Source organism: Sinocyclocheilus anshuiensis, unplaced genomic scaffold, assembly GCF_001515605.1.
Source record: "Sinocyclocheilus anshuiensis isolate Anshui unplaced genomic scaffold, SAMN03320099.WGS_v1.1 scaffold804, whole genome shotgun sequence".
Taxonomy (NCBI): domain Eukaryota; kingdom Metazoa; phylum Chordata; class Actinopteri; order Cypriniformes; family Cyprinidae; genus Sinocyclocheilus; species Sinocyclocheilus anshuiensis.
In genome coordinates, this window is record NW_015557098.1 from 681279 (window position 1) to 693486 (window position 12208).

At 37.7% G+C, this 12208-nt stretch overlaps 1 protein-coding gene across 3 annotated transcripts in view; it reads left to right on the plus strand.

Annotated features, from left to right (window-relative positions):
• Positions 1-814: 814 nt before the first annotated feature.
• Positions 815-12208, plus strand: part of LOC107677465 (alpha-tubulin N-acetyltransferase 1-like) — a 16696-nt gene continuing 5302 nt past the window's right edge. The window contains exons 1-10 of one of the 3 annotated variants that reach the window (XM_016472375.1): positions 815-1306; positions 3259-3316; positions 3415-3506; positions 3678-3735; positions 3824-3937; positions 4844-4945; positions 5394-5439; positions 6835-6880; positions 7271-7345; positions 8657-8861. In XM_016472375.1, coding sequence (XP_016327861.1) covers positions 1215-1306; positions 3259-3316; positions 3415-3506; positions 3678-3735; positions 3824-3937; positions 4844-4945; positions 5394-5439; positions 6835-6880; positions 7271-7345; positions 8657-8861 — 888 coding nt within the window. In that variant the 5' untranslated portion in view covers positions 815-1214. Of the gene's footprint in view, positions 1307-3258; positions 3317-3414; positions 3507-3677; positions 3736-3823; positions 3938-4843; positions 4946-5393; positions 5440-6834; positions 6881-7270; positions 7346-8656; positions 8862-10224; positions 10359-12208 lie in introns of those variants that run through there. The other 2 variants (XM_016472376.1, XM_016472374.1) reach the window with 2 other exon arrangements.

A 12208-nucleotide genomic window follows, 5' to 3' on the forward strand; every position in this document is an offset into this window, starting at 1 on the left:
AACCTCTGAAAGAAAACATTAGTGCCGTAGTCTCATACTTGCATCACTGGGACACTGTTGCAGCTTCGGTACATTCTCTGAAATTTGGTTTCCCAAAACATCAACGTTCAGTTTAAGTAAATATGATCTGCAAAACAGTGAAGGTAATATATTATCGAGTCATATTGGGCTAAGCATGTTGATCTATGGACTAATGGCGCATTCGAGCACGGCCAAGTCGGATTTTCTTAGCAAGCTTAAATATAAAGCACTGAACTGTGTTTTGGGGTAAGCGATACAAAATAATAAATATAAAAATACAGGTCATTCATCGCTACCTCAAGAACTGCAGCAAGCATCCACAGAATGCAAAGAATCACGCAGCGTGCTGTGCAGCGAATGACATTTAACAGGGTCCTAATGCTGCAGTCAGGGTAGCGAAATATCTGCCTGCATGAAAATGCAAGCATATTTTGTGTTTATGTTGCATGATTTTTTTTCATTTGTTTTCTTTTTCTTCTTTATAATTTATTTAAACGAAATGATGCATGCACTTGTTATTGTGAGATGGGATGTTTGGGATACTACAGGAATGCTGGAAATTAAATGTTGTTAAAAAAAAAAAAAAGAAACCATTAAATAAGAGATAAAGTTAAATGTTCTTAAAAAGTTGCCAGGGGAAATCAGAAATATAAAAAAATATATATACGAAAAATATAAAAAGAAATATAAATATAAAAGAGTATAAATACTGCTGTATTTATATGATTATATCTACTGACTGCAATAATAGATATGTTTGGTTGCTATGCAACACAAAGTTGTGCGTCGTTGCCAAGAGGAAACGGAAATAAATCTCCTGAAGCCGCAGATTTCTGCCACTGTCTAAATGAAAGATTTTTATGTTTACATTAATGGAAATATAAGTAGAAACTATCCTGCAGGCGTGTGCACGGTGTACTACTCCTCCAGCGGAGTGAACGAAGGGAGTGACACAAACACAAACACAACACAAACACAACACAATGGGAGGACAGACACAGAAGCAGCGCCGATAACACCGCGATACAGCTGTGCCTTTAAACCAGCCCACTGCTGCAGCGGCACTGATGTGGGACTGGTGCTTTCACTAAATCAAGTGCAGCGAGAGTCGACGGGCGCTGTGATAAATGCATCTGAATCTGCAGCAGGGCATTAGTAGAGTATTGTGTTAAGATTCCAGATCTGTCCTTACAATGGATTTCCCTTTCGACCTGAACGCGCTTTTCCCCGAGAGAATTACTGTGCTGGATAACAACTTGAGCGCAGGTCGGAGAGCGCATGGGAGGTAATGTATGCTTTAATGTGTGCTGCTGGGAGAGATGGGTGTAATCTGTGTGCAGCATGCATGCACTGCTTTTGTCTTGTAACAGTGGTTGACACAGTCGTGCTTTGTGCTTGCAGTGGGGGTTTTAGGGTGTTGTTTTATTAGGCTAAATGTTGCATTTGGTCCAGGTCATCTTTTTCCTGTAATGATAAGCCTATTGCTGTATGGAGAGCTTGTGAGATGCAAATGCGGCCCTGAGTAAAAACAAATCTGACCTGAGTCTGATTTAATCGGTCATTGGTTTAATCTGAACGATGCTGATTCAGCAAGACAGCCACAGACTTCACTGTAATCACACAATAAGAAATCTCACCGTGCTATAGATATATTGATTTATAATAAGCATTTTCTAATAGATAAACATTTTATAATGGATAAACATTTTTTTTTAAATCTAATATAAATCAATATTATGATAATAATACAATGCAAATATTTTAAGAATACATTTGATTTGTAATGCACTTTTCTTATACTTAAAACGCTACATTGCATTACAAAGACAATCAAATAATAAATTATCTATATAAATAACAATAATAGTTAAATATTCTAAACTTTACTGAAAAGATGTGTTTGAGCAGTTTCTTAAATCAATCAAGTGAAGGGGCATTTCTAATAGAAGCAGGTTATGAATTGCATATTTTCTGAGCAAAAGCCATTCCTCCCATAGATTTATTGATAACATGAAGGAATTTGTGGTGCGTTTTCAGCATATATAAGCAACACTGTACAGCATACATTCCAATAAATACAGAAATTATAGATTTTAAATGAATTTTAAAATTCACCAAAAATATTTTTTTATTTAACCAGTATTTTGAGTATTCAATTTGCCAACATTACAATGAAATCAAAATTAGTCTTTTACATTTACATTTAATCATTTAGCAGATGCTTTTATCCAAAATGACTGCCAAATTATAGGACAATAGAATCAATCAAAACTAACAAAAAAAGCAACAATATGTAAGTGCTGTGACAAGTCCCATTTAAAGTTGCATATTGATTCTAATCGAATCAGATGCTTTTTAGAAGTTTCCCAACCTTTTGGACACGAGGCTGAATCCAGCTCTTATTCACAGCTTCTGATTGACACTATCCGTTCCACCTTAAAAGACGCACGCTTCCATGTCAGTTAGCTTCTTATTCACTCTCAACTAGGGACCGTGTAATTATATTTTATGTGCCTTTATATTTTTACAGTCCATTTTTGCTTATAAAGCAGTGTTATTTGCGTCTCAAAATAGTTTATTATTTGTTTATTTTGAAAATAGACACAAAAGCAACACAATCCCTTAAAAAAGCATGAAAAAGAGAAAAAGCTGCACGGTCCCTTAGCTGAGCGAAGCTAACTGACGTGGAAGCATCACGTCTTTTAAGGTGGAACGGAAAGCGTCCATCAGAAGCTGCGAATAAGAAGCTGGATTCAGTCTCGTCTTTTGGACTCCAAGGCTCTCTTTTGTCCAAGATAATATTCAAAGGCCCTCATATCTAAGCTAATATCTCATGTATAAACTCAGAAATAATAAAATAAAATGTGTATAATCAATTTAATGTTGTATCTACATTGATAATTTTTTTTGTATCAACATTTTAATTAAGATTATATTAATATAACTACTTACTGGGGCCCCCTGGAAGTTGCAGATGCCCCGCGGTCCCCTGGTGGAGAACCATTGCTCTACCTACCCTTGGAACAAATCATGATTCACAACTGTGACGTAACAACACCCTATTGGCTATTTAAAAAAATAGGACAAGCCATTGATTCCAACTTGTAAACCAAACAGTTATGCATTGTAAATGTGTATGCATCTGTTATGGCTTGCATAACTGGAATCATATGCAAATTCACATTTTTACATCTTCTGTGTATGAGATTCCTAACATGCCTGGTTTTTGTTCTCCAGACCAGATCCTCTTCAGATCAGCACAGTTATAGATGAGCTGGGCAACGCCTCCTCTAAGGTAATAATGACTGTCTTTTGTCTTGTTTTGAGCTTGCAGATGTTATTCAATGTCAGTTTCAGCCTGTCATCATGTCATGTGTGTGTGTATCTCCTCAGGCCCAGCAGCTGCCTGCTTCTATAACCAGTGCTGCAAAGCTCCAGGCCAACAGACACCATCTCTACCTCCTGAAAGATGGAGAACAGAATGGGTTTGCTCGCTTTCTCTATCCCTCCCCGCAGCCTATCCTTCAGATTTAATCTATTTACATGTCAATACAGCTGGCCTCTCTCTTTCCTGTTTTTCCATTACATATAAACACATCCTCATCTGCTGTTAATAACAATCTTTGACGCCCTCTTCCTGTATTTTGCTTTACCAGCGGGAGGGGTGTTATTTTTGGGTTTCTGAAGGTTGGCTACAAGAAGCTGTTTTTACTTGTAAGTGTTTGCTCATTATTGAGTTGGTAATTACATCTTTTTAAACTTGATGCATCAGTGATTTACAGTATGTTGTAATTGCATCCAGGACCAACGGGGGGCGCATTTGGAGACCGAGCCATTGTGTGTGCTGGATTTCTATGTGACAGAGACACTGCAGAGACATGGCTACGGGCTCGAGCTCTTTGACTTCATGCTGAAAGTGAGTGTCTGTCAGCGGCCTAAATGTATTAAAGGACTAGTTTACAGAAAAATCCTGTCATTTTACCTTCCCTCGTTTCAGTCCAAACCATGTGACTCTCCTGGTTGCGTGGAACACAAAAGGAGATGTTTCAAAGAATGTTCATGGTGCATTTTTTACCATACAATAAAAACAAGCAACAAAAAGCATCAATGAAGTATCATGAAAGTGGTCGATATAATTCATTCTCTTTGTTCCAAGTCTGAAAGACTGAACAAGCTGAAACGTAATTCTTTATTCCCAGATCATTTCCCCCTTCACCATTAAAACTCATTTGCAAGTACACATATTCAAACATGCCCCATCAAGACCAGGTTGGACGTCAACGATGCTGTACAGCATTGCTTTTTGTGTGTTTCAACCTTGCTGAATGCTACACGGCAAGGTTGAATTTGCAGAAGTGCAAAAAAGATTTGCGCAATATGGTGAAGGGTAAGATTTTTGTTAAAACACTTGCATTTTATTCAGATTTCCATTGAATAACCTAATTTAAAACGAGAGTATATTTTGGGGTATTTCTCAGACAAAGATGTTGTATACATAGAATATAGCGCATTAGTTGTATGGACTGCTTTTCTGCTGTTTTTTGTAGTTTTTGCTTGTGTGGAAAAGAGCAGCAGGAACATTTTTCCAAATATCAATTTTTGTGATTTCCGGAAGAAAAAAAAAATTGGTGACAGTTTGGGAACAACATGAGAGTGAGTAAATGATGACAGCATTTTCATCTTTGGGTGAGCTATTCCTTTTTAATATGTTCATTTGAGAGGTTGGTGTAAAGACCCATTTGTATTTGCTACTATGTAAAGAGTCCTGCTTGTTTTTGTGACTCATGGTTTCCTGTCCTGAACATCACCTCTGATTGAACAGCACAAACGGGTGGAGCCTGAACAGATGGCGTACGATAGACCTTCTCCTAAATTCCTGTCATTTCTAGAAAAGCACTATGATCTCAAGAACAGTGTGCCTCAGGTATGATCTCCCTTTTAAAGTGAAAGTGCTGCATGGCGCAAAACAATCACAGCCAATCAGAGCATGTTTGGTGTTCTGTGGAGTGAGATTTTTGGGCCAGTGAGATTTTAAAAGCTTATTCCTTTACAGTTAATTGAGTCACACCTGGTTAGGAGAACACGATGTTACTCTTCTCAGAAATGCAAACTGTAATCCAGTTTGTACTTGAAACAAACTAGATTACACTACTTGATGAAAACGACTTCATCAGATACTATAATAACATGTTATGTCTTGGGTGTAAATCCTGATATGGATTATGTGCATGACGTGTGAGCGTTTTTATTTGCACACAATACAGACTTTATACAATAGTGTTTTCCTCATAAAAGTAGGTGTGTAAATGACCGTTGCAAAACTTGACTGTTATGATGTAATTGTCTAATTTCTTCACACTTGTTCCTCTCAGGTGAATAACTTTGTGGTGTTCAGTGGATTCTTCCAGAGTAGATCAGGTAATGCCTGACTGCATCACTGTTCTTCTGTGGGTTTGGAATGTTGTTCTGGATCTGTGCCAGTGTTCAGTGAGTCGTTCTCTCAGGGCAACCTCCCATTCTCCTCATTAAAGTACGTGCAAGGCAGCACTGTATTGAAATTCCTCCTCTTTTTCTTTTTCTTTTCTTCCTTAAATTTCTCCAAGTAATTCAGCTCGAACCACTTAATATACAGAGTCCATTTAAGCTACACCTGACAGTGACAAGGAAATACTGGCTATAAATATTTCTTTTGGCCATGAAACTGTATTTTGCATTATTTTAATCCTTGCTGTTATTGTTAACTAAAAAATATTTAAAAAAATCTTTTTTTCATTAATTGAAATGAATCTGAAAATAAAATAAAATATAAATATTAGATGGAAATCTTAAAAGTAAAAGTTTAAGTAAATTTTGAAGTACAAAAATTGCTGCAACTAAAACTGAACTAAATATAAAATATCAAATAAATGAATTAAAATTAAACAAATATTAATGAATAATAAATAATCAAATAAATTCAATATAAAAAAACGAATAAAAATGTCAAAAGCACAAACAATTAGTAAAACTTCAAACTAAATTAAATCTAAAAATATAAGCTAATTGAAAATATGAATTATACTATAATAATATATAATAATACTTAAAAGTAATTAATTAAAAATATTATATTTATTTAAATCATAGGATTATTTAGTTGTTATTCCCTGCATGTTGGTGACAAACACTGTAGTTGTACAACTAATCTATGTCTCTCTGTAAAACTGCTATTGTCACAGAAAAAGTTATTATTTTTTCTTTCATCTTGATGGCTTCGGTTTGAGATACAACTTTTTTTTTTTATTTCAGAGAGGATCACCGATTTCACTTACATGACTCAGGGCTAGGTTATCATTCTTGTTCCATATATAGTTATCAGCCAACTGGTGAGAGTAACTTTAGATTGAAATGTAATGCAGAAAAAAATTCCAGAACCTAGTAGTTTCTCTAAAACTTTAGCAATATTCTTTTGCTGCCTTGCAATCAAATTACATTTGAGAAGATTCCACAATTAATTGAAGAAAAGTCTCTCTTTGTTGTGCTTGTCCATAATGCTCATAGCTGTCTTTTGATTCTTTTGTTTCATATTTGTAGTGCTTCTATATTTAAATCAAGTGTATTTCCTGATCTAAATCATGACCTGTTATTTAGTTTTCTATAAAATGGCATCTTTGTACCTGGCAAAAACATTTCCAATGCATTTATTTATGTGTATAAATGACTTACCGAGCCCAGATTTGGGCTGTTTATAGTAGATAGCTACCCTACACTGGGTTTACCATGCAAACAACTCAAGACACTTATTGTTCAAGTGCTTTTGTCTCATCTACCAAGGAACACCTCCCTCCCCTTCGATGGATCAGGGGATGTATGGATTTTTGTAAGGGCATTGAATATCTATTGTTCCCCTACCCCACCGTCACCCGGCTTCCACCTTACTTATCACTCCTTTATTGTATACTCAAGTCCATTCATTATAGACTCTTCCTTTGCACTCAAACAGACCCCCATAACCTCTGCCCACATCAATCAGTCCCAACAACTCTCTTGCTGTTCCCCTTTAAAATCCAATTATAGATAAGTGCTATATGTTTTCCCCAAAGTGCAGTGGAATGATAATCGATATATGCATTATGCCCATGGATATTTATGGATATGAATATCTGTGAAGAATGCAGTGTGTGCTGTTTAACTGCTTGCTGAACTCCAGACTTATCCTCTACCTGTTGTTTCCATTGGCTCTTTCTGACCACACTGCTCTTTTTTACAGTGGTCCAACTGAGAAAAGTTCACCCAAAAAAGCCAGAGGGAGAGATCAAACCGTATTCACTAATGGAAAGAGAAGGTGGGTTACTCATAGGCTCCGTGTGTCGGATATTAACCGGTTGGCACAATACAGACCCTAGTAGCTGACATTAACACCAACTAGCTGAATACTGACATTATCCAGCCACTGTAATAAATAGTTTCAGCTGGAAACAGGCCTCCCATTATTCGTTAAATGTCTTGATTTGGTCCATCAGTTACTTTAGAGTTCTTAGGAAAGAGCTTTTTTCAGTCATCACAGGCATTTTGCAAGGAGCAAGTACTCTCACTCCTAATTTAGACATTTTAGGGTTGCAATCAGGGGACTGTGAGTATCTACATCCATGTCTCAATCCAGTCACCATGCATACAGGTAACAAGGTGGAACAAAAAAATCTGTTCTTATTCAGAGCTGGTGTCATTCTTCAAAATACTGGAATGGCATTTTAATGGTTCATGTGGAAGTGATTCAGATTCCTGAACAAATTACTATTACGAGGTGGTTCTTTTTACTGATTCAGAAGCAGATAGGACAGTTGATGTAGTCTGATTGTCTAACAAATGATTCTAAGGGATCAGTTATTTTTTGTGAGTTAAAAACCAAAAAGCAAACTAGTATAATCAGATTCCTGAACAAATGACTATTACAAGGTGGTTCTTTCTAGTGATTCAGAGGCATACAGTACAACCAATGAAGTCTGAATGTCGAATAAATGATTGTAATGAGTCCTTTTTTATTGAATTCAAAACATATAACTAGTGTAGTCTGACTCCTGAACGAATGACTCGTATGAACCAGAACATACAGTTCAACCAGTGTTGTCTGATTCCTGAATGAATAACTTTTATGAACCAGTTATGAATCAGAAACATAGAGTGTAACCTGTGTAGTCTGATTACCAAACAAATGGCTTTTATGAGCCAGTTACATTTAGCCAATCAAAAACATACAACACAATCAGTATAGTCTGATTCCTGAACAAATTCTTTTTAGAGAATCAAAAACATACAGCACAAACAGTGTTGTCTGATTTTTGAACAAATTATTCTAATGAGTTCTGTTTAGGAAATTACAAACATACAATTTCACCAGTGTAGTCCAATTGAACAAATGACTCTTATGCATCAGCTATGAATCAAAAACATACAGCACAACCCAGTGTAGTCTGATTTCTGAACAAATGATTGTAATGAGCCAGTAATTTATAGTGAGGCAATGGAATTGCATTTCACTTTTTCACATATCTATTCCTTAAAAGTACTAAAAGAATCATAAGTGGAACTGTTAAGGAATCAGTAAGAGGAATCATAATTCATAAATCTTTATGATTCCACTTCCTCTCTTCCGCAGTGGTTCGGGAGGAGCAGAGGGTTCTCCCCTGGCCGTTCGTTCACCCCGCGGGTCCCCCCCACTCTCCCCCTCTGCTTCCGTCATCTCCGCAATCCCGTTCGCTCAGTGTGGGATCCTCCCCCAGCCGGGCCCCGCTCTGCCCCGCCGCGGCCCCCCGGACCCCCTCCTCCCAGCTCAACGACAGCTGCAGGGCAAAACGCACCAGGTACATCTCAACCACACCTCACGGCCAGTTACAGCATACTTGAGTCTAAATCCAGCACTTTGCTTGCAAATATTTACATTGCATCCTCTTCGCTTTTTCCATCTGGGGCTTATTTTGGCGACTGAGAGCATTTGCTCTGTGGGAATGAAAGCGAAGAGACACTAAGGTTGTTCATGTTCACTATGAGCCACTTCCTGTGTTAGATGAGTGCATGGTTGGCTTGGCGGCAGGAATGTGAATTCAGCTCATTAGTGCATCATTAGTGTATCACTGTGTACCGCATAAAGGTCAGATACCGCCCCGCCGCGGCCCCCCGGACCCCCTCCTCCCAGCTCAACGACAGCTGCAGGGCAAAACGCACCAGGTGCATCTCAAACACACCTCACGGCCAGTTGCAACATACTTGAGTCTAAATCCAGCACTATGCTTGCAAATATTTATATCGCATCCTCTTCGCTTTTTCCATCTGGGGCTTATTTTGGAGGCTGAGAGCATTTGCTCTGTGGGAATGAATGTGAAGAGACACTAAGGTCGTTCATGTTCACTATGAGCCACTTCCTGTGTTAGATGAGTGCATGGTTGGCTTGGCGGCAGGAATGTGAATTCAGCTCATTAGTGCATCATTAGTGTATCACTGTGTACCGCATAAAGGTCAGATACGTGGCCTGTTTATTCTTCTAACACATAAGCGGCCTTGATCACTTTATTTTGGAGAAGCGCTAAACATTTCTCCTCCTCTCCTCTCTCTTTCTTCTTCTCCTCCTTTCATCTCCAATTATGACATGCTCATTTTATGCGTTGAGTGCATCTCAAACACACCTCACGGCCAGTTGCAACATACTTGAGTCTAAATCCAGCACTATGCTTGCAAATATTTATATCGCATCCTCTTCGCTTTTTCCATCTGGGGCTTATTTTGGAGGCTGAGAGCATTTGCTCTGTGGGAATGAATGTGAAGAGACACTAAGGTCGTTCATGTTCACTATGAGCCACTTCCTGTGTTAGATGAGTGCATGGTCGACTTGGCGGCAGGAATGTGAATGCAGCTCATTAGTGCATCATTAGCGTATCACTGTGTACTGCATAAAGGTCAGATACACAGTCTGTTTATTCTTCTAACACGTAAGCGGCCTTGACCACTTTCTTTTGGAGAATCGCTAAACATTTCTCCTCCTCTCCTCTCTCTTTCTTCTTCTCCTCCTTCATCTCTGATTATGACATGCTCGTTTTATGCATTGACTTCCCCAATTATGACACGCTCATTTTGTTGTCGAACCCCTCACTTTATTTGATGAGTTTCAACTATTGTTTCCTTTTAACCACATGCTTTCTCTCTTTTTCTCATTCTCTCATTCCACGCTAGCTCTTTAAATAGATCTAGGCTCAGCTTTCATTGACCCTCAGTCTTTAACTTAATTGTCTTAAACTTCTTAGCTAGGTCCAATTAAAGGAATAGTTCACCCAGAAATGAAACTTTGCTAAAAAATCTACTAACCCTCAGGCCATCCAAGATGTAGATGAATTTGTTTCTTCATGGGAACAGATTTGGAGAAAATTAGCATTACATAACTTGCTCACCAATGGGTCCTTTGCTCAGTGAATGGGTGCCGTCAGAATGAGAGTCCAAACAGCTGATAAAAACATCTCCAGTCCATAAATTAACATCTTGTCAAGTGAAAAAGCGTTTGTGTTTGTAAGGAACAAATCCATCAAGATGTTTTTAACTGAACTTTTAACTGCATTCGGCTAAAATACGAGTCCTCTCTCCATGGTATTTCATATAGCTATTTGGACTCTCATTCTGACGGCACCCATTCACTGCAGAGTATCCATTGGTGAGTATCCAATGCGAAATTTCCCCAAATCTGCTCTGATGAAGAAGCAAATTCATCTATATCTTAGATGGCCTGAGGATGAGTACATTTTCAGAAAATTTTTATTTTTGGGTAAACTATTCTTTTAAAAAGAGAGTTCATCCAAAAGTGAAAACTGATGTCATTCTTGACTCACACTTTTGATAATTTTTCTGTGGAACTCAAAATGAGAATTTTGAAGAATCTTCAGAAGAATGGTGTGAAGATTTTGTAGAATTCTATTTGTATTCCACAGCTAAAATAACAGCCTGTGAGTGGAAAGCAGCTTGATAAAGTCATAACAGAATTTTTCATTGTCTGACTGAACTCAAATTTTCTGATTTTGCTTTCTGCCTTGTGAGTGTATGAATGATACGATTGCCTGTGAAATTATTTGATACACATTTGTAATTCAATTGGAATCTCTTTTGGTCTTTTCCATACCCTTTACAGTAAGGAGTGTTTTAGATAATAGAATAGAGTTTTTTTTACTGATCAATTTACTATAGTGTTACCCCTCAACTGTCAAACATCCTCTGTCCTGAGCAGCAAGTAATAAAAGTTGCCACTGAAAAACTGATAGGTGGTATTATTTAATCCCTTGTCAATTAATTAATTTGTCATATAACAGATTACTCTAACAGAACATAAGGGATATGAGATGTTATGTATTAGATTCTACACTTAATGGTCAGGAGCTCATCAGGACCGTGGTTTCATTTTTAAGTCCAGATTTATGTCTTGGCCTTAGGGCTTCGCTCCTGACAAGTGGTTGACTGATAGGACTTATCAATGTCAGAGAATGCTATATGGAAAAATATGTACTGTGTAAAAGTTTGGGGGAGGCAAGATTAAAAATGTTTTTTTTTTTCAAGAATCTCTTATGCTCACAAAGGTTAAAAATACAGGAAAAACAGGAATATTGTGAAATATTATTACTACTTTAAAATAACTGTTTTCTATTGGAATATATTTTAAAATGTAATTTATTCCTGTGATCAAAGCTGAATTTTCAGCATCATTACTCCAGTCTTCAGTGTCACATGATCCTTCAGAAATCATTCTGATATGCTGATTTGCTGCACAAGAAACATTTCTGATTATTATCAATGCTGAAGACCGTTGTGCTGATTAAAGGTAGGGTATGTAATTTTTCAAAAACACTTTAGAAAACTGATTCGGGCCGAATAGCAAAACAAACTTGTAGCCAATCAGCAATAAGGGGCGTGTCTACTCGTGATGTGGAGGAGAGAGCTTTCAGTGCATGGGACGGACATTAGCCGAGCCGAGCGACAGAAAGATAGAGATGGCGGATAAAAAACAAAAGAGGAAAACGTCTGCGGAACGATAAGGCAAGAAGTAGGTAGGACCCATGTAAATATCGGATCAGCTTTCCAGCGCTGGAGAGAACTCAAGGAGCGGAGGCCTGCGATCGGATGCCGAGGTTGCTTTGTTTCTTCTCAATAGGTGAGTAACACCGTGTCTACAACAGCT